Source organism: Pelodiscus sinensis, chromosome 1, assembly GCF_049634645.1.
Source record: "Pelodiscus sinensis isolate JC-2024 chromosome 1, ASM4963464v1, whole genome shotgun sequence".
Classification (NCBI taxonomy): Eukaryota; Metazoa; Chordata; order Testudines; family Trionychidae; genus Pelodiscus; species Pelodiscus sinensis.
This window is the reverse complement of record NC_134711.1, coordinates 150,281,209-150,306,999: the sequence shown is the minus strand read 5'-3', so window position 1 is coordinate 150,306,999 and position 25,791 is coordinate 150,281,209. Positions and strand designations below refer to the sequence as shown.

At 45.8% G+C, this 25,791-nt stretch overlaps 1 protein-coding gene across 3 annotated transcripts in view; it reads right to left on the bottom strand.

Annotated features, from left to right (window-relative positions):
• DCBLD2 (discoidin, CUB and LCCL domain containing 2) overlaps positions 1-24,813 on the bottom strand; it is an 80,986-nt gene extending 56,173 nt beyond the window's left edge. The window contains exon 1 of one of the 3 annotated variants that reach the window (XM_075914478.1): positions 24,575-24,813. In XM_075914478.1, coding sequence (XP_075770593.1) covers positions 24,575-24,671 — 97 coding nt within the window. In that variant the 5' untranslated portion in view covers positions 24,672-24,813. Of the gene's footprint in view, positions 1-10,415; positions 10,548-24,574 lie in introns of those variants that run through there. The other 2 variants (XM_075914424.1, XM_075914595.1) reach the window with 2 other exon arrangements.
• Positions 24,814-25,791: the final 978 nt, after the last annotated feature.

The following is a 25,791-nucleotide window of genomic DNA, read 5'->3' as shown; positions in this document are numbered from 1 at the left end:
ATATACCCCCCAGCAAATATACCCCCGGCACAGAGAAGTCTTGTATACCCCGCGGGTTATATTCGTGCGTGGGGTATACAAGATTTTTTTACTCAAATAGAAAAAAACGCGAGGTATATTCGGGTGCGGGGTATATTTGCTAAATTACATGTACTCATAGAAGGTCTGATTTGTGCCACCTGGCATGTGCAGCCCAAACTAGGATCAACTGTCTCTGGTGGCTCACACTGGCCATGTATTTTAATGTCTTTTTGGTAAGTGTCTCATTTGGGATCAAAACAGAATTTCAGATTCTTATGCCTGAAAAATTTACGGATTATTGCTGCATGTCTAGTACCCAGTGTACTGTTGGTCAAGGACATCATCATCATTCAAGAACTATTTGGATTATTTTTATTTGTTTCCACTGAGACTTGCTAAACAAGGGAATCTTGTTTTGTTTTATTGGCTCTGAGAGGGTAGTACTTGAACCTCTCTGCATAAGAAGTGTTTCTCTGTTTCTAAGTTACGTGACATTATTGATCATATGAGGCAGACGTCTTTGATCCGGGGCAATGTTCTAAAGGCAAGTTCAAGAAAAAGAGGAAACATTCATTGCAAATGTGCTTTGCACTCCAGGCACATTTCCACTATGACATCTGTTTTATTGATCTGAAGGTCATCATCAAACTCAATTATCATAGGATCAAGCTTCTCATGAGCTGGACACACGGGCATTAAATTGGATTACTAGCATTCAGACAGAGAATCTTAATAGCCTTCATCCTCATTTTTCTTGAATGGGAGGACAAGTTCTATTGTATTTAATAAATGGCATCTCTGACATTTGAAAAGATCATCCAGAAAATTTGCTCTGGCCAAGTGATTGAATGAGTAATCTGCAATACAATTAACTTTTCAATTTCTCAAAAGAAATGTGTGAAACCAATACAAAGACATTGTAAAGCTATAGCCACCATATGAGGTACAACACAAAATGTGAAAAGCCTGCTAACCCCCTTGTAGCAAGTTAGAAGACAGTACTTATGTGGAAGAGGGTGTTTAAGTAAAGACCAATCTTGGAAGCAATTTGTAATTTAGAGATCTGCATTGCATAGTTAATCTGCTCTAATTTTCCTTGGAGACCTTTGTTTGGAGAACAAATTGAACTACAGCCCGCAGCTCAAATGACATTTAGTGTTGTTCTATCAAAATCATTTTAAAAATCTGAAACTTAATACAAGAAAATTATCTTCCCATTCCTAACATGGAGAAGGGAACGGCATGAAACGAAACCAAATCTAAAGACACTTTGATTACAGTCTGCAAAGTGTACAGGATGCAAAATATATAAAATACATATCAAAATATAAATGAATTTTAATGCATGCAGTGTATGTTTGGAGAGAGAATAGCTGTTAGGCTTCTTGAGATTTTGTCTGCATAAGGTACTAGATTCTAAAAACAAATAATGGGAATTCAAGAGACAATATCATGAAAAATTAACTCTCGACTGCATGGAATGATGGCAGCACCAGAGATCTTATATGAATTAGCAAAGAATGGAATTTCAAGTTGCTCATTTTAACTCTGAATATGCAACCCTCTATTTTGATAGGCTTCTCTTGCTCTGAGGAGCCAATAAGGTGATGTGCACAGAACTGTTCTGCTGTTCCATGCAGCAAAGATACCATGTCAGCTTTACATTCCTTTCAACCAAGGCAGGAAAACTTAAAAAAAAAAAAATGGAAAAGAAATACCAAAAAGTAATGAAAACAGGGTTCCCAAACTACAAATGTCTTTCAGTCTTTTTCCGCTTTCAGACCCAATCCCACTCATAGAACTCCTACTGACTTCAGCGGGAGTGGCTCTTCATTGTGTGGAAAATCAGACACCTCCCTCTCAGAGTTCTCCTTCCCTTCTAGCTAAGCAGGTTTGCCCTTTATCCACACTCATTATCATTTATGTTTATGCAATTTTTACATTGGGAGAATGCAAATTCTAGCACACAGTTCTGTTTTGAAACAAAATATAAATAAAAATATATTGCTGTTATTCTGTGGGAGAAAACATTGGTATGAGGCAAGAAAGCAAATGGAGAAAGGAGTTAAGAGTGAACAATGGATTACGGATCAAAGAGAAAAAAAGCCAAAAGCCTTAAACACGCCTTTCGTGCTTGATGGATTTTACAACCTTTTGTTCTTACATTAAAAGAATCAATTTTAAATATGTCAGAATAACAATTTGATCCTTTTTCACTTACTTAGTGCTAACCATGCTCTAGACTAATATAACTTAGCAATCAATGAATGTTATGCATAGATGTCAAAAAGCTTTAGTAAGGTGAGTATCCATCACTTCCACTTTATCACAGATGGAAAAAGTGAAGCACCGCTTTCTGACACCAAATTTATTTTCAGCAAACGTTTAGTATTTGGACTTTAAATTTAAATTTAACATGTAGGATACAGTAACAATTTTAAAACAGAACTCTCTCAAATTTTGTTTTCTTTACCGTACACAAACTAACCTATCTGCTTCAAAAAAATGGGTACGGGAATATGAGAGAAAAGAACGGTTACTTACCTGTAACTGTTGTTCTTCGAGATGTGTTGCTCATGTCCATTTGAATTAGGTGTGCGTAACACGTCTTCCACAGCGTTTTCCTTAGCGGTATCCGTAGCGCCGGCAAGGCACCCCCTGTAGTGGCACCACTATGGCGGGGCGTAAGTACCCCTGCCGGCGCTTCCCCACCTCAGTTCCTTCTTGCCAGACGCTCCGACGAAGGGGAGGTAGGGAGGGAATCAAATGGAGATGAGCAACACATCTTGAAGAACAACAGTTACAGTTAAGTAATCGTTCTTTTCTTCTTCGAGAGGTTGCACATGTCCATTCGAATTAAGTGACTTCCAAGCCAACCCTGCTTCAAGGAGGAGGAGTCGGAGCACCCAGAAAGAGAAGTCCACGAAAGTTGAACAATCCAAACAAATTTATTCAACTAAGCCAGGGGTGTCCAAACTTTTTTCAAAGAGGGCCAGATTTGAAGAAGTGAACATGCATAAGGGCCGTCCCTGCACTCTTAGCCCCAAGGCGGAGGGCCCACGTGGTCGGAGGCGGGTGGAGAGCGCAGGGCACGCCGGCCTCACGGCGGCACGGGGACAGGGCGAACCCGCAGCCGAGCAGGGGAGCGGGGCTGCGGACGTGCCCTACAGGGCAGGCTCTAGGACCGCGGAGGCCATGGGCGGCGGCGGCGGTGGTGCAGCCGGAAGCGGCGCGCTAGGCGCGCCAGTTCAAAAGAGCGCCGGGGAGCCAGGAGAGGGGGAGGAAGCGGGGGCCGTATTAAACCGGAACACGGGCCACAATTGGCCCGCGGGCCAGACTTTGGACATGCCTGAACTAAGCGAACACAGAAAAACTGTAGAAAGTGCAATGTGACACAGATAAAACCAACATATTTACAATACAGAGCTGAGGACCGCAGAGCCCAACCCTGCATCCTCCCTAGTCTGCTGTGCCAGCGCGTAGTGCGCCATAAAGGTATGGAGTGATGACCACATGGCCACCCTGAAGATTTCAGTGATTGGAACCTGTGCCTCAAAAGCTACAGAGGGCGCCTGTGCCCTGGTGGAATGTGCTGTAACCCGGGATGGGACCTTCCCGGCCAAGGCATAACACTCCCTGATACACCCTGTGACCAAACTGGACAACCTCTGGGTCGATATGAGGAGCCTTTCACTCTGTCAGCAACAGCAATAAACAATTATATGGATTTGCGAAAGGGTTTAGTCCTATCAATATAAAAAGCTAGTGCACGTCTAGCATCCAGGGAATGGAGCACTTGCTCCTTAGGGGAGACATGGGCTTTGGAAAGAAAACTGGGAGGTAAATTTCTTGGGACAAATGAAACGGTGACACCACCTTGGGGAGAAAGGCCGGATGAGGGCGGAGTCTCACGTTATTGTCAGTAAACACTAGGTAGGGCATGTTCGCAGTTAACGCCCTCGGAGACCCTGCAAGCCGACGTAATGGCCACTATGAACGCAACCTTCATAGAGAGGTGCTTCAAAGAACATGAGGACAGTGGCTCAAAGGGGGGTGACAAGTCTAGACAACACGAGGTTAAGGTCTCAAGCGGGAAGAGGGGGTCTAACCGAGGGATACAACTTATCCAAACCTTTAAGGAACCTTTTGACTACAGGGTCAGAAAACAGAGAAACTCCTGCCAAACCAACATGGAAGGCGGAGAGAGATGCCACATGGACTTTGATAGAGGAGGTAGAGAGGCCACTGGACCTAAGTTCAAAGAGGTAGTCCAGAATGGACGGGACTGGTCCATGGGACGGGTGCATTTCCCTTCTGGACGCCCAAGACAAGAAGCGCCGCCACTTGGCTGCGTACGACCGCCTGGTAGACTGTTTCCTACTACTTAGGAGCACCATCTGTACCTCCTGGAAACATTCCCTTTCCAGTTGGGTCAGGCACAGATAAACCAGGCCGTCAGGTGGAGAGAGCTGAGATTCGGGTGAACCATGGTCCCCCCATCCCAGGGTTGGGTCAGGAGATCCCAAACCAGCAGGAGTGTTACAGGCTCCTCACTGAGCATGTCCACCAGGATAGGGAACCAGAACTGCCTGGGCCACCGAGGGGCTATCAGGATGACCGTGGACCTGAAGGTCTTGACCCTGGTCAGAACCCTGGGAATTAGGGGAAACTGAGGGAAAGCATAGAGGATGCCCACCGGCCACAGGACGGTCATGGCATACCCCCAGGAGTGTTCCCCCAGTCCCAACAGGGAGCAGTAGCTCCGGCACTTGGTGTTGCGTGCCAAGGCATACAGGTCTAGTAGGGGACAACCCCAACTGCAGAAGATCTGACAGAGTGTCGAATCCTTGAGAGACCATTCGTGGGCTCCGAAGGACCTGCTCAGAGCATCGGCCAGCAAGTTTTTGCACCCTGGCAGGTACTCTGCCTGCAAAACTATGTCGTGCTCTACGCACACGTTCCAGAGGCACAGAGCCTCGTGGCAGAGGGGAGGCGACCGGGCTCCCCCCTGCCTGTTGAGGTACAACACAGCTGCCATGTTGTCCAGGCGGATCAGGACAGAGCGGCGAAAGAGCTTCGACAGGAAGGTCTCGCAGGCTCTCCTGACTGCCCTGAGTTCCCAGACATTTTTGTGCAGAGCCCGCTCTGCAGGGGACCATAACCCCTGGGTCCTGTGACACCCCAGGTGTGCTCCCCAACTCAGGTCGGAAGCATCCGTGACCAGTGTAAGTGAGGGGGGAGGTATAGTGAACGGAACCGCACTTCACACCACTGCCTCCTCGGTCCACCATTGTAAGGAGGCTATCAACTCCGGAGGCACTGTGAGAACCATGTCCCAGAGACCCCTGGACTGATTGAATGCCCTTGCCAACCAGGCTTGCAGAGGCCTGAGCCTCATTCGAGCATGGCGTACCACATACATATATACCGCCATGTGTCCCAGCAGCCTCGAGCAGACCCAAGCGGTCGTGATGGGGAACCAGGTTAACTCGGAGACCAGCTCCACTATGGACAGAAACCTGGTTTTGGGGAGGAGTGCTCTTGCCACCCTGGTGTCCAGGAGGGCACCTACGAATTCAAGGTGCTGGGAGGGAGTCAACTTTTCCTCATTTAGCATGAGCCCCAGCCTTACAAAGAGGGCCCTTGTGAGGGAAACATGGGCCTCCACTTGTTCATAGGAACGACCACGAATCAGCCAGTCGTTTAGGTACGGAAAAACATGTACCCCTTTTTTGTGGAGACATGCCGCTATGACCGCCATGCATTTTGTAAAGACCCTGGGTGCTGTTGAAAGGCCAAATGGAAACACTGTAAATTGGAAGTGACATCAGGAAACAATAAAACGTAGAAACCTCCTGTAGCTGGGTCTTATTGCCACATGGAAGTAACTTGAGACCGAGAGTTGCGTACCAGTCTCCTAACTGTAAAACCGGGATAACCGAGGCCAGGATTACCATTCTGAACTTGGATTTCACCACAGTCTTGTTGAGGTCCCTGAGATCTAAGCTGGGATGAACCCCACCCTTGGGTTTTGGGACAACGAAATACCGGGAGTAAAACCCTGACGGAGGATGCCTTCATGAGAGGTGTCCCTGAAAAGGGATGGGGCGGGCAGGTTGGAAGGGAGCGAGCCCAGGCAGGGGATGATATAGCCATTTCTGACTATTTTTAGAACCCAGGCATCAGTGGTGATTTCTGTCCAGGCGTGGGCAAACCAGGATAACCTGGCCCCAAACGGGGGGGCCAGGGTGGGAGGCTGGTGCGCAACTCTCTAGCAGCCCGTCAAAACTGGTGCTTGGGCTGCTGGGAGGAGCCTTGACCAACCCCATGGAGGTTGTCCCCTCTTGGGCGACGTCGACGACCCCTTGCGGACGAGGGGCCCGCAAGAGCCCCCGCACCTCATGGGGGGCACGAGGACGGCATCTCCAGTAATCCCCATGGGGGACCTGGGACTGCATTCTCCCTTGCTGTCTGTAGGGCAGCTGATGATGCTGAGGGGCTGGCGTGTGGATCCCCAAGGACCGGAGAGTAGACCTCGTGTCCTTAAGCGTATGGAGCCTGGAGTCCGTTTGCTCTGAAAACAAGGCTTTTCCGTCAAACGGCAGGTTCTGGATCGTGGTTTGGACGTCTGGAGGTATTCCAGACACCTGCAGCCAGGCACCACAGCACATAATCACACCTGACGCCATGGTGCGGGACGCAGAGTCAACAGCGTCCAGGGAAGCCTGAAGGGCCGTGCGGACAATGGTTCTGCCCTCCGAAGTCATGGCTGCAAACTCCTGATGGGTCTCAGCAGGCAATTTATCCTTAAACTTATCCATGGCCTGCCAAGTATTATAAGCATAACGACTCAGCATTGTGTGCTGGTTCGCAATGCGGAGTTGCACCCCGCCAGTGGCATACACCTTACTGCCCATCAGGTCAAGGCGTTTAGGCTTCCTAGCTTTCAGGGACGGTCCCAGCTGGGGAAGCCTCTCCTTTTGAGCCACAGCCTGAACGACCAAGGACCCCGGGACAGGTTGGGAGTATAGGTGTTCGTTCCCTGACTGGGGAATGTAATAGCGCCTCTCAACTCCCTTTAAGGTAGCGGTCAGGGTCGCCGGGGTCTGACACAGGGCATTAGTAATCTTGGCCATGGTTTTATTAAGTGGCAAAGCCAAACGGGCGGGCGCATCATCCGAGAGGATGTCAATTATGGGATCCGTGTCCTCCACTACTGGCTCCACTGGGACACCCAGATTGGAGGCCAGACACCTAAGCAGAGCCTGATGAGCTCTAGCATCCATAGTAGGCAGTGCTGGTGCGGGATCCACCAAGGCTTCATCAGGAGACAATGATGACGACGATTCCTGGACAAGTACCGGATCCAGTGTAGGGCCCGGTTGAAGAGCCAGCTGGGCAGGCGGCACCGTTTGCAGAAGCGGCTCTGGCACTGAGGCCTGTGGCTCAGCAGCGGCATCTGTAGCAACCGACCTCAGAGGGGAAAAGAGGGGGTTGTGACAGTGACGCCAACGGCTGCGCATGGTGCCCCGACCCACCAGACACCACAGAGGAGGGCACAGGCCCCTGCCACTGGTGGTAAGCCCACGGCGTCCAGAAAGGCCATTGCGGTTGAGGCGGCCAAGTTTGCTGCACCCGCAAACGATCACGCTGGGGCTGAGAACGGGATCTATGAGTCGAGGAAGCTCCCGAGGACTCCGACCTGAATGACGCCCCATCAGAATCCGACGAGTAGTCCGACTAAGGCCAGGGAGTTGGAGATGACGAACGCCCTGCCACCAAGTGGGGGGCAAACTTGGCCATAAATTCGGATTTGCCCACGTGCACGCGATGAGGGCATGCCAGCACCAGGAAAACCGGTCCCGGTGCCATTTGCGGTGCCTGTTGCGGCACCAGGAGGACGGGTCCCAGTGCCGGGAGCGGAGCTGGTTGCGGCACTGGGAAAACCAGTCCCGGTGCCGGGAGTGGAGCGGTGCCAGGAGGACAAAGCCCGGTGCCAGGATTGGAGCCGGTTGCAGTACCGGGAGGACAGGTTCCAATGCAGGTTGTGGTGCCGAAGTCGGAATCGGTAGCGAGACGAACCCCGAAGAGGCCAACGTCACCGGTGATGGCGGCACCGGCATGGCCAGGGGTCGATGCCGGTGCCTGTAATGGTGCCGAAACTTGCATCGGTCTGAAGAGGCTGATGCTGAAGGGCCTGGTGCCAACGACTGAAACGGCACCCCGGGAAAGCTGCTCAGTGCTGGTACCGATGATGGTGCCGTAGACGGTGCCGCAAGGCCTGGGTGATACGGAACTGGTGCAGCCAAGACAGGGTCTGGAAGAGACCCCAACATCGAGGGAGGTCAACTCCAGTCAGGCACCGAGTGAAGCCTGGTGGCCTGCATCGAGGCCGGCACTGATGTGGAGGCAAATGGTACTGGTCCCACAGTACCGTCTGGTCGTGCCGGTGCTGAGGCGAAACTGGAGCCAACACGGCCTCCGGTGTAGGCGACCTCAACCTCTCCGCCTCAACCGACGACAGAGGGGAGGTAGTGAGGCTAATAAGATCATGCACCGCCTCAAAAGTGTCCGGCGTGGAAGGGTGGTGCGAGGGCAGTTGCCCCGGACTGGATGGGCGCCCCGCTCGCTTACACCACACCATGATGAGGATGTGTGCCCCGGAGACTCAGCACTGCGGTGTAGGCCCGACTTGGACTTCCAGCTTGGAGACCTACCACAGGACGCTCTTGACCTCTTCGGTGCCAGGGAGTGAGACCGGTGCCGAACCCTCGACACCGAGGCCTGGTCTCGAGATGGTGCATCACGCGTGGACGCCGGTGCACTGTGCACCGCAGAATGTCCAGCTGGTGCTAGCTGTAAAGCTGGCTCCATGAGGAGAAGTTTTAGACAAAAGTCTCTCTCCCTCTTAGTGCGCGGCTTAAACAACTTGCAGATCTTACAGGCGTCTGTAAGATGGGCCTCACCCAGACACTTCAGACAACTGTTGTGAGGGTCTCCTTCGGACATAAACTTTGCACAGACAGCGCATGCCTTAAAGCCTTGGAGCCCTGGCATTCCTCACCCCTGAAGGGGGAGAAGAAAACAAAGAGACACTAACTATCTAACTAATTGAACTATTTAGAACTATCTACAATGCTAAGAGAAACGAAAACCATTAACTGAACTAACAGAGAGACACGCTCCAACGACTGTCACGGGCAGTAAGAAGGAACTGAGGGTATGTCTACACTACCCCGCTAGTTCGAACTAGCAGGGTAATGTAGGCATACCGCACTTGCAAATGAAGCCCGGGATTTGAATTTCCCGGGCTTCATTTGCATAAGCGGGGAGCCGCCATTTTTAAAACCCCGCTGGTTCGAACCCCGTGCAGCATGGCTACACGGGGCTCGAACTAGGTAGTTCGAACTAGGATTCCTATTCCGAACTACCGGTATACCTCGAGGGTTTGAACCAGCGGGGTTTTAAAAATGGCGGCTCCCCGCTTATGCAAATGAAGCCCGGGAAATTCAAATCCCGGGCTTCATTTGCAAGTGCGATATGCCTACATTACCCTCATAGTTCAAACTAGGAGGGTAGTGTAGACATACCCTGAGGTAGGGAAGCACCAGCAGGGGTACTTATGCCACTCCAGGGGGCGCCCTGCTGGCGCTATGGGTACCGCTAGGGAAAACGCTCCAGAAGATGCAGTTTATGCGGTGCGCACACCTAATTCGAATGGACATGAGCAACCACTCGAAGAATAAACAGCTATACAAACCTGTGCCCTAATGAGGAAACTGAGGATAGGCAATAGCTTCAAGGGTACAAGTATGCAGTTCCCAAAAGCTGACAAAGACCAGGAAAGACAAGGTCTTGTTTATGAGGGAACCTAAGGTTCTGAATGGAGAACATGTCTTTTTAATTCATCTTTGGGCAAGGGCTTCAGTAACCAATTGTCTACGTAATGGAAGATAAAAATCACTTGCCTCCTTACATACTTATCCAAGCTAGGCATTTGGTAAAATCTCTGGGTTTAGTGAAGAGGCCAAAGGGTAAGGCTTCTACTGGAAATATTCTGAAACAAGAGCATGTTCTCTCTCCCTTCCTTTTTTTTTTTAAATACAGATTTCTAGCTCTCATAGTTATGTGCAGATAGCACAAACCAAGGTTAAACCAAAGCATTCTGTCTTGCTAAGCCATCAGACCACTCCATTGCAGCTGACTCACAGGTTCCACAAGCCACAGCCAATAATACTGTCAGTTTTCATTTCCATTTTTCAGATGAATGTTGGCAGCAGTGAAATCAACAAAAATCACCTCAACTTAATTTTGTTGCAGCTTGGAAAAGCTCAGTGCAACAGAAAACACAGCAACTACTGAAACTATTCACAGAGCAGTATATGAAGTCTTACGATCATAGAATGCTAGAAACGGAAGGAACTTTGAGAGGTCATCAAATCTAGTCCCCTGTACTCACAGCAGGACCAAGCACCATCATCCCTGACAGATGTGTATCTAACCTGCTCCAATAGGACTACCACTACCTGAAAAAGAAAAAGAAAAAGGAAAAGTATATTGTAATTCCGACTCTTAAGAGGCATCTCTTCTGAAATTTACCACTACTGGTAAATTTTAGCACCAATGGTTAAAGAGTCCCATGGAAGGCTTTCAAATGCCTATAACCAACAACAAGGAGAACTGCACTCTCCTCCCATATTTTCTACCACAGCCTCCAAATACAAGCTTGTTCCTCCCAAGATTCTTGAACATCCTTGCTAACCGTATTATTAATCCATTTCCTCAAAGTTTCATCTCTCCCCATCTTCCCATATCCCTGATATCCAACATGACTCACCACAGTATGTCCAAAATACAGGCAGTGAATCAGGCAGGCAGAGTCAAAACAGAATTAGCTGATGGATAGCAGCAGCTGTCAGTTAAACTGGACAGAACTGCATTAGGTTATGACCAGGACTTGAAAACGTCACCTAATACCTCCAGGCAAAGTCAAATATATCTGTGTTCTGGGCTATACTCCCTCCTGATTAGGTATCCCTAAAATTCTTGTGCCCAAAGAACTAAGGATGTGAAAGGTTAACCCTTAAGCATCATGCTTAATGGGTGATGCTTACGGGTTCCAGTTAATCAGTGGGGGCTGTCATAAGGATGTTAAATTTAGATTAATCAACTAATCCAATTGATGTAATTTGCATCAACTATTCAATTAGTTGATAAGGGCACCTCTGCCCTTGAAATATAGCAAGAGCCCTGCCGGCTCATGCTACATTTCAAAGGCAGAAGCGCCACCAAGAGTCTGGGGCCAGCCAGGGACTATTTGAGTCCCCAGGTTGCCCCAGGCTCCCTGTGATGCTTCTGCTTTTGAAATGTAACAAGAGCCGTGTTCTTGCTACATTTCAAAGGCAGAAGTGCTGCCAGTTCCCCGCTGCACCCCTGTACCTTTGCCCCACGGAGACAGTGCTGGGGGAGGGGGGGGACTGGCTTTTAAGATGCCTCCCCCCAGCATCAGATCCTGTCCCCCACCTTGCTGCCTCTCTCTCAGAGGCAGACAAGGTGGTGGGGGGGGGAGGCGACTAGTCGAATCACTAAGCAAATGCTTATTAGATTGTCGACTAGTCACTTACATCCCTAGACTGGAGCAGTTCCTTGCTTGCCATGGGCAGGGGACTGCTCCAGCCCTATGGGGCCTGTCACAGACAGGGGGTTGCTCCGGCCATCTGGAGCTGCCTCTGTCCCCAGCAGGTCCAGGTGCCCCACAGGGAGGGACTACTCCAGGCTGGAGCAGCCCTCCAATCAGTCCCCCCTTTAATTGGTTAATCGATTAAACAGTTTAACCGGTTAACCAATTAAATGGGATTTTACATTCTTATAAAGAGCACTATCTCGTGATGGCTGACATTTGCAATCCTAATTATTGCCAGAGGCTCCATACAAATACTAAATAAATTAGTGTTGCCCCTCATCCCACAAAAAGAAAGTACGTTACCAACACCACACAAACAGATTACTACCAGACAAGCCCCTGCTCCCCTCCATAAATTCTGTCAAACACATTGTCCTTTGCTGGTGTAGTAAAAGATACAGGTTTCCTTCCTCCTGGAACAGATCTTAGTCCTACCAACCAAAGAGAAAGAGTCTGAGGAGCAGGGAGATCCCAATGAACCCAATGATCAGCAACAGCAAAGCTCCAGCTTTCCACCTCAGCAAAGGGTTCTTGGATGGGGGTGGTCTTGGGTCACCATCACTCACCCAAGCAAAAAGCTTTAGAAAATTCCTTTCTGTCTAGTAGATCTCTATTAAATAGTACCAAGAAGCCAGACAGTTTGCTACCTGGCTTTTCGGAAACACTACAAGGTGGATACAAATCAATTATTTCTTTTTTTAAAATATGACTTTTTCTAAGCTGACTATAAAACAGGTTCATTTTTAAAAAAAGGAATCTATCTTGAATTAAATTTGAAATGCTGACAACTTAGTTAAGAGGCTTACATTTACTATCATCTATTCAAATAATTTATATTAAATAATTAATGCTAAGCAGTATGTTTGCTGACCAGCTTCAAATAAGTCAATCCACAGAACTAATGGAAGTCACTGGCTAAACATCTGGAGCCATAGTCTATTGACATGTTAATCCAGATGTTGACAACAGTAACCTCTTCTGCAGATGCAGGAAGAATATTTTCTTCATTTAAGTTTATTCAACTAGTTTGTCACTACCTAAAGATAATACTTTGTTTAATAAAATCAGTTTTAAATGCAAAACATGTTTGATACGCTTTTTTTCCCTTCTATATCTTGCACATATTTTCTGTAGCTAATAATACATTTTAAAATGCTGATTTTGGTGCATTTTTAATTAAATGCACATTTTTATCCAAATGCTATTTAACATTACAGCTAAAACATTTCCCTAGCAAACAAAAAATGCATCATTCACTACTTTTTAATATAACAATGAAAAATTAAGAATTTGAATAAATGTATGCAAAGCTAAAAAAAGTACTTAACTACATGTGTATAGATACCATACATCTTCCTTGTCATCTAAAAGTAGCATCAAATTTAGTAGAAAGGCTAAATTTAGGTGCAAATCAACATGTTTTAATGTTTACCAACCAATAACAAACAAACCTTCCTTTAGGAAAACAACTAAGAGTGCAAATGCAAAACAAGATTAAAACTGGCTATTCAATTCAAGGTTTCCTGTTTCATGATTTAAATCAATCTACACTGGACACATACATTACTCTATTCTAGGGGGAAGCACTCCTCCACTGCCCTCTGCTCCAGAAGTTTGGAGGTATCCCCAATGGCAGCCAGCCCTGCTTACACTGGCTAATTAACAGCAGCCACAGCCACACGTGCTTCCCTGCAATCCAACACCAGTGGTGTCAGCTGAATTGTGTCTCTGCAGGCTTGCAATGACACTGATGCATTGCTTTAAAATTGAAGTTTTCACATATGGATGGTTATCTTCGCAACCATAGGACTAGAAATTTTTGTTGCTGTTGTTTAAGTACAGGCTTAGACTGTTGAGAAGTCGGTGACATGCATCCTGGAAAGATTTCTACTCATCATGAATATTTGGATAAGTGGATTTTTCACACCCTGGATATAAGAAGGAAAATAATTCTTCATGTGTTTAATTTTGAAATTTCAATATAGCTTATATCCACATGTGTATTTCTGAAGTTTGGCATTTGTGGTGGTGATAGTCATTTAAAAGAAAGCATAATGGAGAAAATACTAAATTTACAGTGGTACATTGTAAGATGATTCATAGCCAAGAGTTAAAAGATGTTACTGAAAAATGGACACAGAATATTCAACCATCCTCAACCATTTGCGTGTGTCAAATCTAGAGCCTCAATTCAAAGGGGAAAAAAAGGAAATGTATTCCTTCTTTAAGTGTAAATCATAGCACAACCTTAAGTATGGAGTCACTACAAATGCCGCCATAATATATCACCCCAACTGTACCAATTGCTTTAATATAAAGAAGAGAAAGCGATCTAAATAAATTCCACTTTACTGAAACATTTTTTAATTTCTATGCTGAAAAAAAGTAAGCATCCTTTTCTCACTTGGTCATTTTGTTCCTGGACAGCCAAAATTACTTAGGTTTAACTGACAAATAGGCCACACTGAGTAAAAGACAATAGCTGAACATCTGTTACATGCAGAAGTTCCCAAAATGCAGTCCATAGAGAGCTGGCTGATTACGTGATGCTGGCTCTCTCTCATTTCCAGCTGGTAAACTGCATTAAAAGCAGCTTAAAAAATACATTAAATACTTTCCCAATATCACTTTTCCATGTAAGCAACTGCTATCATTACCCCAGGGATGTTATAGAATCATGAGAGCAAAGGAACTTGGTCTGCACAAATGTGAACAGGATAAGTGGTGATCCAAGAGAATCTGTATTAAATATGGCCCTTGCTACAAAGTAGCTTGTGAAACAGCATGTTGAATACCTCACTAATTACTCATTATCATCTATAGTCATTGTGTTTATAACAGCAGACAATTTTACAAATGTATGATAACAGTTCAGTATGGTCATAAGCAGGGCTCGCCAAGCGGCGGCGAGCCCCACTCGCCAGCCGTACGGTTCGGCACGCTGCACATGCACAGACCGCGCTGCGCAGCTGTGCCATCCTGTAATCTACTCGCCACGGGCAAGTAGATTTCACTAATTGTCGAGCTCTGGCCATAAGACTCAAAAACTGATACATTAATTTTTGATTGTTAATGAGAATGTGGAAGAAACTGTGGAGTACAGAACTTAAACATTTCCAAGAACACACAAGAACTTTCTAGCAATTGGTAGCATTTCTTATTTGTGAAATGAGATTATAATGATCCTGCATATTTCACAATTACTGTCATACTGATGAAATCATAGTGTACATTCTTCCATGTTGAATAAAAACATTACAAGATGGCATGCATATTTTACCTGCTATTACTTCTTATCTACTATATATTTGAAAGAGTTTGTCTGTCTAAGCGTGTCTATCTAGCTATTTGTTCAAGGACTCTTCTTAGATATTAAGAGCTAGGAACACCAAACTTGGCATACAGCTTCCTCTTAACATAACTTAAAGCAAGGCAAGGGTTTGGTTGTGCCAGGAAAATTGGATTGCTTCTTATAGAACCATACAGAAATGAGACAGTCACCAAGCAGGTGAAGGGATTGTCTGGAGGTACCCTCCCATACAGGCATGCCCCAGCTGGAAGCCTCCCAGCACTCAGGCATCCTGAGAAATTATCAAACTTCCTTCAAATTATTATCGGTGAGGCGACAGCACAACCAATTAAGATTACCCAGCACTTCCCACTAAAAAACTCCATTTTCAGTTGCTTATAACTTTACTGAACTGTAGCCCTTTAAACTGAAATATTTTGTTCTGGGTATTTGCCTCTGGCTGAATTTTTTTTGACGCACACAACTTGAAATTTGCCTCTCTGTCAGGAATGTCTCTTGCCATCCCCATGAAAATCCACCCAAATGTGGATAAGTTATTGCCTTTGAAAATTCCCAATTTGCACATGGTCAGTCAACACTTGCCAGAATTTCATAGCTAAATTCCTTGAGGATTCCTTCTGCCTGGGCATGCCCAAGCCTGGGCCTAAGCAGGACTTTCCTTGTAACTACAGCATTGGTCTAACACCAGGACTCAGAACAGGGAGTCTGTGTCTCCTGTGCTCTCAATGACTTCCCTGCTGAGCCCAGGGAGCACAGAAGAGGAAACTGCCAGATTCAACTGCAGATGGGACAAGAGTCAGATGTTTGGGAGTACACGGGCCAAGGAGCTGTGAATGAGGGGAGATGAGGAAACAGGGATTAAAGGTTGTCCAGGACGAAACGGTGAAGGGAGATTGAATGGCTGGGCAAGACAACTGGGAACTAGTGTGGGAGAAGGAACGAGGTATGGGAAGGGGAGATGAGACCATGTGTGTATGTGTCAGAGACAGCTAGGAGAAGGAATTGTTGAGGGAAGAATGAGATACTGAGAAGGAGGCCAGGTAGGGAAACTGGAAGCCAGTGGGATTGGGGACATCAGAGGAGCAGGAAAGGCACAGCTAAGCAAAGGAGCCACAAAAGACCAGGGAGTACCAGAGACTTGGACTGTTATGAGGAATCCAGATTAAGAGGCTAGGATGGCCTATGGCCTATGCCTCCTGGGATGAGGTATACCTGGGTGGTCGACAAATGCCTTTGATGTCGACACCCGCGCGTCCAGACTACAGCGCTGAGCCGACAAACAGCTGATGAGCTGTTTGTCGGCTCAGCGCAGCAGCCATGTAAATTTAAATGAAGCGGCGATTATTTAAATTGCTGCTTAATTTTCCTATGCCTGGTAGCCTAATCTACATGCCTCTGTCGACAGAGGCATGTAGTCTAGACTTACCCTGTATTGGAAGAGGGGGAAGCTCAGAATGGATCAAGCTTGGGAGGAATGGCAGAAGAATCCATGCCCAATAAAGCACACTTTCCTTCGCAGCTGTAATGGAATTAAACATTCCTGATTTTCACCATTCTTCTGTTGTTAGCAAATAGCCATAAAACTCAAGGCAAACTGTCTCATCGTGCTCTAGTGCTGTTCTACACATACAAGATAACAAATTACTATTGCTGTCAACTCAAACAGGGGACCATGGGATGGATAAAGATTCCAATCTTGTGCCAATACAATAGCACATAACGGAATTTTTTTTCTGTGTTAGTTTTATTTTTAACCTAGGAGAAATTACATGTACATGTTGAACCTCTCTAGTCTGGCTCCTCGGGGACCTAACTGATGCCAAACCACAGAATTTGCCGAACCATGGGCGGTCAATATTGTCTAGCAGCATTACCAACACTTCCACTGCTTACTGGGCTCTTAGAAGACATTTAGAAGTAAATTAGAACTAAATAATAGCACAGAACACTGAGAGCCAGGACTGGTAGCAGTAAACAAACTTGGCCACACTCATGATAAGTGGACATCTGGTTAACTAAAATCATGCCAGACCATAGATCTTGTCGGACCAGAGAGTGCCGGACTAGAGAGGTTCAACCTGTGCAAAAAAAGGTTAAAAGAACATTAAGCACATAAAGTCCAACACTCAAAAGTTAGTGGGTAACCTTTGCAACCCTTAAAGAAGCCCCCTTGTTCTAAGGTGGATTGATTTAAACAATCAAGAAAAAAATCACTGATTTAAATTAAGTTTCCCACTGATACTTTTTCACATATTTTTAAAGAACTATGCAAATATCACCACCAAAACTTGTTAATTTATAACTCGATACTCCATTTTACAACATCTAGGAGGGTACACTCTGTGTTATTTTTAGCTAACTTTACTCATTACCTGTGTCAAGCTGCAGATGCTGCACCAGTATATTAGGGATGGTAAGAACTAAATCTAAAACACACACAATAGCACTCCTTATTTTATTAAACTAAAACTTAAATCATAAATATTTGAGATTTGTGCATCAATTTGTGAGTTTGTTCGTTCAAAAACTACTAACAAACAGTAACAGCTAGGAACACCAAATTTGGTATGCAGCTTCCTCTTAGCCTTCCTTAAAGCAAAGTCAGGGTTGTTTGTGTCAGGAATTCCATTGCTTTCCATAACATTGAAAGGGAGGGGATTGAGCAGAGGGATGCTATATTCACAGTCACCACTAGGGGCAATGAGACAAGGGGACAACTATATTGCAGAGTGACCAAAGCGGTGGGAGGCAGCCATACCACCAAGGGGGCTGGGGACGGCTGGGGGTAGGGCTCACTATCTTGCCTGCCACTGCCCCAGGTTAATACTCCCTCACAAACTCCTACCCCTTGGCCCTAGGAATGCTGGTCCCACTTCCACAGCCCACCCACTCCCTGCACCACCAAGCTACCCAGCACTGCCATGGTGGACGGCGAAGGCAGGCTCTCTGTGCAGCCCCAGGCTGGGGGCCCCGTCTCTGGCTACGGCTAAACTACACCCCTCTGTTGGCAGAGAGCTGTAAACTAGATGTATGGAAAGTGCAAATGAAGCTGGGATTTAAATATCATTTGCATAATGGCAGCCACTGCTTTTTTTCCCCCTAAACGGGACTTTTTTAAAAAAAAAATGGCAGTTTAGATGGGGCATTTTCAACAGTAATGCCCCATTTCAAAAGATCCTGTACTCCTCATTTTCCCCAGGCCTCCCACCCGGGGAACACTGGTGGGAGGCATGCACTCACAACAGTGGTAAAGTCTTCTACTGCTACATGAATGTTTCACATTTGCAATGACAGCAGTCTGAGTTGCTAGCTGTCTTTAAACTTTAAACTTTTTTTAATTTTCAAAAATGAATTAACTCTAAAAGACAAGTCATCATAACTAAACAAACAGTGTCCTTAAAACTTTTACAGCTAGTTATGATCTTCCCTTCTCCCATTGTCATTTTTATTCACAGACCTAAACAGGTCTTTGCAACTCCCAGTCAATTTCTTAGCTTTGAGTGAATACCACCAAAAAATGAAAATAGAATCAGAATACTAGGGCTGGAAAATATTATCTTTGTGCAGCAGAGGAAGCTACTGTTATGAAAAGTTGGCCTGGAAACTGAACAAATTCTGTTTCAAGGTAACTAGCTAATGATTTACACCAATTCAGGGTAGTGACTTTGTTCACAAAATCATCAGTAAACATATACTGATTAAATGGTTTCTCTCCAGCCCTAAGATGTATTATGACTGGCATAACTGAGAACTAATTCTGAGATGTCCACACCATGGCATTATTAGCTTCTTCAGAAGTTAGCATCTATCTTTATACTTAGGGTGAGAATGTTTGCAAGAAATTAAGCTGCAGTTAGTGCAGGATTGAGTTGCTTCTTTACTGCCTGCAGTTTAACTTTCTGGTGAGGTAGTTCTTTTGTCAATGTCTCCAGAAGTGCCTTCCAAATTTCAGCAACATCAGCAATGCAGCAGCAATTTCTCAGCAGTTTGTTTAAGGCTATGAATGCAGGCTTCAGTATACTGAGCATATACTCTACACTCCTCTTTAATCCAATGTTAGATACTTTGGATGAGATACTTCCATATATATTTTATCATATCCTTCTACCCCCCCCCCCCCACACAAAGTTTTATGAGAATAGGCCAGTGCTTAATAAATTGTTCAAATGATCATGTGCAGAATTCTATTGAACACCTTGAAGGAGAATAAGTTTTGATCCTCTTGCTCTCTTCAGTGAAGCTGCAGCAAAATGATTGTTACAGAAGTATTTTGTGAAACTTGTTTTTTATTCTTGGAGAAAACATACTTAAGTCTTTGGCTAAAAAATGCATTAAATGGGCACTGCAGCAATATATCATTAAATAAAGAATCACTCTTCTGTTTCTTCTTCTAAGTATCTTTTAGGGATGTGAGCGACTAATCGACTATCCAATAAACTATCTGATAAGCGTTTGCTAACACACTAGTCAGCTAGTCACTCCCCCCCACATGCTTCCTCTATCAGAAAGAGGGAACAAGGGAGGGGGAGAAGAGAGGTGCTGGGGGAGGTAGCTTAAAAGCAGGTTGCCCCCAGCTTCAGCTCTGTGGGAGGGGCAGGGACGCAGCAGCAGCATTTCACCGTTGAAATGTACAAGGGTCCCTGGTGCGGCTCTTGTACATTTCAAAACAGAAGTGCCCCATGAAGCCGGAGGTCAGCAAGGGACTCCCCACCAGCGGGGCATTTCAATCTTTGAAACGGGGACTAGACTTATAGTATCATCATTATGATCTGTGGCCATGATGTTCCAAGACAAGGGGCATGTATTATTTATTATTACATAAGAATATTACACCCAATGGTAGGGATGTTATAAGGCGGTTAATTAGGTAACCATGTAACTGATGAATCTCAGTGGTTACACACTGCAGGCTTATACTGCTGGGCTCACAGTGCAGCCAGCTCCCCAGGAGCACAGCCGGCTAGCCCCACTACTGGGGAACCAATGCACTGCAGGCCCCGCAGTATAAACTTTATACTGCAAAATATGCAGCGTGGAATGGCAGCTGGCCTTCCGGCGTGTACCAGCTTCTCGGGCCCAATGCATACCAGCTCCCAACCCTGATCTCAGGGTTGGGAGCTGGTATACCAGTCTCGGATACAGAGCCAGCAGTGCAGGATGGCAACTGGCTCCCCAGGAGTGGGACAAGAAACATGCATGTAACTGTTAATGGTAACTGATAAGATCGGGACACTGGTTAACCATTTAAATAGTTATATTGTTACATCCCTACCCAGTAACTACTGGACACCTCTAGATTTCTCTTACAGTACAGAAATCTGCAGTACACTTGGATAATAGATCCTAAACCTAGTTAGCTAATTAAACAAAGATTAGGTAGGCTAATTTGTTTCCCTGGGAACTTCTAACAAACAGACAACTTGCGAATTTACATTTATACTAAAAGGCATAGAGAGAGTCTTGAACAATGCTGCATTGCAAAGTGAATTAGTTAAAGTTACAAGCTAATTGATCCGCATTGTACTTCAGGACACATCCATATCTTCATCCACTTAATATTCTCCCAATAATTTTCCTTGTGACATTTCATTCTTGCAGCTAGCCCTTGCATCTCCTTGCACTTGCTTACATTTTCCTTTTTCATCCAGGGAGGGAATTTCAATATATTCTGATAGGGTTCCTCTTACACCCAGAAGCCCTGAGCTTTTCTGTGGCAAAAGTGTGGAGGAATATGAGAAGCTGTGCATGTACTGAATAACGTCTTTCCTTTTTCTTTCCTGTCCTCTCCACTGTTCCTTTCAACTCTGCCTCCGGCCTTTCCTATATATTACTTCTCTGTCTTTAAGACAGTGCCTAACTCCTCCTCCTTGCTTGGCTCAGCTCCACCACCACATAAGCACAGAACAACAATGCTATCCAGCCTGTGTCTTTCTTTGCACGTGATTTTAGTTTGCTGAGAAACAGAAACTTGAATCTCAGAACTTTCAAGAAGCAAGGAGGTAGTACTTAGGCTGAACAGACTAGAGACATTAATTCATTTTTATGAGACTAAGTCTAGGTTTAGCTTGCTTGTGATACGATTTAATTGTAACTTATTTTTAAGTGAGAGAAATTCAGTGTTTTATTGATGATTTTAAAAAATAAAAAATGTGATTTAATAAAAATATCTGATTTTTATCCACCCTGCCTTGGGCATATTAATAACAATCTAACAACATGATCACATTTTTCTACAGAATCCCTGTCTCATTCAGTGCACTGTATGGACTTGCTCTGGAGATGAATCAAGACTGTGTAATGAATGACCCCAACCTCTTTGTTGCAGAAGGTATTTAGTAAATGCAGCAGAGGATTGCAGAACAGAAAGGTTGGTCTCATCATTAAGGCAGTTGAAAATGTCCCCAGAGAAATCAGTCCTCTCCCCATCTCCGATTCCTTGTGAGGCTGGGCACATCAGTTAAACCAAAGTTTTCAGAGGATGGCACTGATGATGTGCTCCTCATTTTATGCATGACTGACTTGAGACCCTGGTGTCTGATTAGCAGAAGCATTAATATCCACAAATGAAGTCAATGGAACCTGTGCTCTGAATGTATAAAATGCTGTGTGACACTAAACTCTCTGGAAATTCAAGTCCTAGTGTTTCAAATGGAGCACCCCAAATCTGTGGACACTTTTCATCTTACTCTTCTGTGTCGCAACTCTCCATCTGTAAAATGGAAATCATAGACCTGCTAAATCTCACAAGAGTGTTGTGAAGATAATTTAACATTTTTCAAGCACTTTGATATTATAATGAATATCTTAGAAAAGCTCTCAAGGAAATTAATTATGCTATCTTCAGAGTAGGGTTTGTGCAGATCAGAAAAAAAACCTAGGCCCTCGTACTGGGCAATGAGGCAAAAAAATAGTTATCAGCTTCTCATTAAGTGAGCACTGTTCATAATGCACACCGAATAAGGCAGGGGTCCTTTGGGGAAAAAATAGCATGATCATATAATTAAAGATTGCATCGTAATGCCTATGCACAAGGGGGCTGAATTAAGATTACATAGGAATTTTCTTACTTTTGCATGTTAATCCTTGCAATTTCAATAATGTTCTTTTAAACATAGGTTTAGGTGTGCATTTTGCATATAATAGTTTCTCGTGTTTTGCATGGAATGTTTCATGGATTACATCAGATGGAAGTATTTTGAAAGGTTTTTTGTTTTTTCAAACTAACACCATAACAGAAATTTAACTTTTCTGTGATGTTCCTCACAACAGCAATGTTTAAATTCAGGAGAGACGTCCTAAAATGTGATTTCAAAATACACCATCAGCTTGAAAACTAGTTTTGGAACTCCTATACTATTTCATTGATATCTTAAGAGTTTATCTTGTTCAACAGCCTTCCCAATCACAAACAAATGGACTGTTTTTCCTGCTGCTTACAATTCACAATGTGGCATTCCTGTGGCTACTAGGGCAATTGCTTTACTATGTTAAAAATACACTACTTCATGTGTAAAAATAATATTTTTTAAATGTGTATAGTTGGAAATAAGATGGCAAGCCAGAACTATAGTATTACTATGCTCTATGGACCACTTTTTGGGCAATCTCCGACCGTTCAAAAAACGAGTTAAATGTTGATTAACAATCACATCTGTCTTTGAGTCCCACTGAAGTTGGCAATTTAAAAAAAATGCTTTCTTCTACTGTTTTACCATGTGAAAGATATATGCAAGAACAGAGATATCTGGATAGCCAGAATCACTATTTCTAATGGATAGTCAGAAATAAAGTAAACTGGGGGGAAAAAAGTGATTTAAAGGAAAATATTTTATTTAAAAACTTAGTTACAGAATTAATATTTTAAGAGAATTCCCCTCAACCAATTTCTCTAGCATACGATCAAACTGATAGTTAATGTTACATTCCCACTTCTTTCACCATCTTAAAAAAAATGCTGCCTTGTAAATTTCAGCAAATTAAAGTGCAGTTATTTCACAAAAAAGGAGACTCCTCAATTTCCCTAAAATAATTGTGCATTTTATGATCTGTTTTACAAAAGATGTTCCTATACACATTGGCTGCGTCTAGACTGGCAAGTTTTTTTTGCGGAAAAACTTGCCAGCTGTCTACACTGGCCGCTTGAATTTGCGCAAGAACACTGATGATCTAATGTAAGATTATCAGTGTTCTTGCGCAAATACTATGCTGCTCCCATTTGGGAAAAAGCCCTCTTGCGCAAATGCTTTTGCACAAGAGGGCCAGTGTAGACAGTTAAAAACTGTTTTGCGCAAAAAAGCCCCGAAGGCAAAAATGGCGATCGGGGCTTTCTTGCGCAAAACCGCATCTAGATTGGCACGGACGCTTTTGCGCAAAAGTGTCCATGACAATCTAGAAGCTCTTTTCCGCAAATGTTTTTAACGGAAAAACTTTTCCGTTAAAAACATTTGTGGAAAATCATGCCAGTCTAGACGCAGCCATTATGTTATATATCTCCCATGTTTGTAATTGTTTTCATAAATTAACCACCCTTAACTCCTGCCTTCTACCTGATGCCAGTTTGTATACATGGTGGAGAGATAAAAAACCTGCAAGTTGTCAATTAATGAAATCCTAGAGAAGTTATGTTTTATTTAAAATATACACCCTCCACTCTAACATTAGTATAGCCCTTTTGCTCTCTAGCTCCTGAACTTTCATTTCCCAAAGTTTTTTTTCCATGCCTCTCTTCAAATCACCTCAGAAATACAGCAACATGCAATTCAGAAAAAGAGCATGCCAGAAAAATCACACACAACAATTCATACATGACAGTGTGATGCAAAACACAAGAGGAAAGGGATTCCTGTTCCCCAAATCCTAGAAGGCATCTCCATCATACTTTCATTTGCCATCCTCCCACATGCATCCCATTTGCAGGAAAGCTTCCCACCTCATCTTTTAATGCGAGCCGAAGCACCATTAAAGTGATACAACCAAAGCCAACTTTCTCCCACATTAGGGCCCACGATGAAGCGTTTCCACACCTCCCTGTCCAATCGCGGGGGGGGGGAGGGGGATTCAGTGACTGATGGGAAAGAGAAGGGCTGCATAAGGCATCTCCTCCGCTAGAGACCACGGCTCTCCTGGGAAACTGAAATCAGCAAGAGGGGCTATATCAGAGGCAGGCAGCCCCTCGTCTCTGCCCCCACTGCAGAGGGCTGGGTCGGGTGGCCCATCTCTAAGCCCCGAGGCCAAGGACAGCAGACACCCCCCGCCTCGGAGCGGCGATGAAGGTCCCGGAGCAGGGGCGGGGAAGGGGGTTACGGCCACAGGGCCCCTCTTGCCCCCTTTGTTTGCAGCAGCCGCGGGGGAACGGGGCGAGGGCGGCCAGGCACAGGCGGGACCAGCCAGAGGCCCGGGGGAGCGAGGGGATGCAACGCCCCCGGGTCTCCCGGTACCTCGGGGGGGGGGGGCTCCGGGCGCTGGGGACTCCTGGGGGAGCCAAGGGGGGGGGCTTCCCTGCCGCTCCGGCCACCCCCTCCCGCCCGCCGGGGCTGCCCCTCTGCCGCCCCCGCACGCACCTTTCTGCGCCCCGGCGCCCCGCAGCACCAGCAGCAGCAGCAGCAGCGCGGCCGCCGGCCGGGTCCCGGCGGGGAGCGGGCGCTCCGGGCTCAGCATGCCCCGCGGCGTCTCCAGCGCATCCCGCCGCCGAGCCCGCGCTCTCCGCCCCCCTGCCGTGGGCGCAACCGCTTCCGGGTCCGCGGCTCTGCCCCCGGCCGCCCCCGCCCCGCCTCTGGGGCCGAGGGGCCGCTCCCGCCCAGGCACACGGCGGCGCGGGCGCGGGGGAGGCGCCACCGAGAAACAACCCGCCCCTCCCCCACGCGCGCCCGCTGCCCCCCCCCCCCCCGCCTAGAGCCACGTCCTCTCCGCCCCTCGGGTACCCGCAGCCAGAGCCTAGCGAGCCCCCGCCGCACACCCCAGGGCGGGAACGTGCCCAAGCCAGAGGGCAACGTAGGGAACTGGGACAGAATGCCAGCGGGAGAGACCTGCTCCTGGTTTGAATCTGGCCCCTGTGAACCCCACTAGAGTAGCTGCACTCCTATAGTTTCAGCTCCTGCTCTCTTCCCTAGGTTGCCCTTAATAGCTCCAACCCCCCCCCCCCCCCCATCTAATCAGATCTAGACAGGAAAAGGTGCACAGGTTACATGCCCTACATTACAAATGTGCAAAGCCTCAGCAGTCAGGAAAGCTCATCACCTAATAAACCATCTTGTTAGTCTTTAAAGCGCTACATAACTTTTGTTTGTTTGTTTTACCAAGATCAGACTAACACTGCTACCTCTCTGTTACCAGTCACTCAATCTGAGTCAAATTCTTCTGAGGAGAAACATGCCTATGGACTAAAATATCCCAAAGCCTCATCCACACACTCATATATTCTCTGTGTTTTGCACATGCCTTTAAGTGTCCTATATTTTCACAAAGCATATGTCCAACTTTTTTCTGGAAAAATATGAATTTGCAGTGTCAAAACACCTACATAAGAGAACTGGACTCAGTATTGCCAACCATTTGCAAGTATTCAAAAATCACAAGTCAGGATTGGCTTAGAATCATGATGTATTAAAATGTTCAGTCCTTTTATTTGTCTTCTAGTTTTTGAACCTTTTAGGGTTCATGTCTATAAACTTTATTCTGCAAAAATGAGGGCTACAAACTAGCTGTTTTAAAAAAAGAAGCTGAGAGTTTTATGTAATCATATGATTCCAAGAGCTGGGGGTATAGAAAAAACACCAAA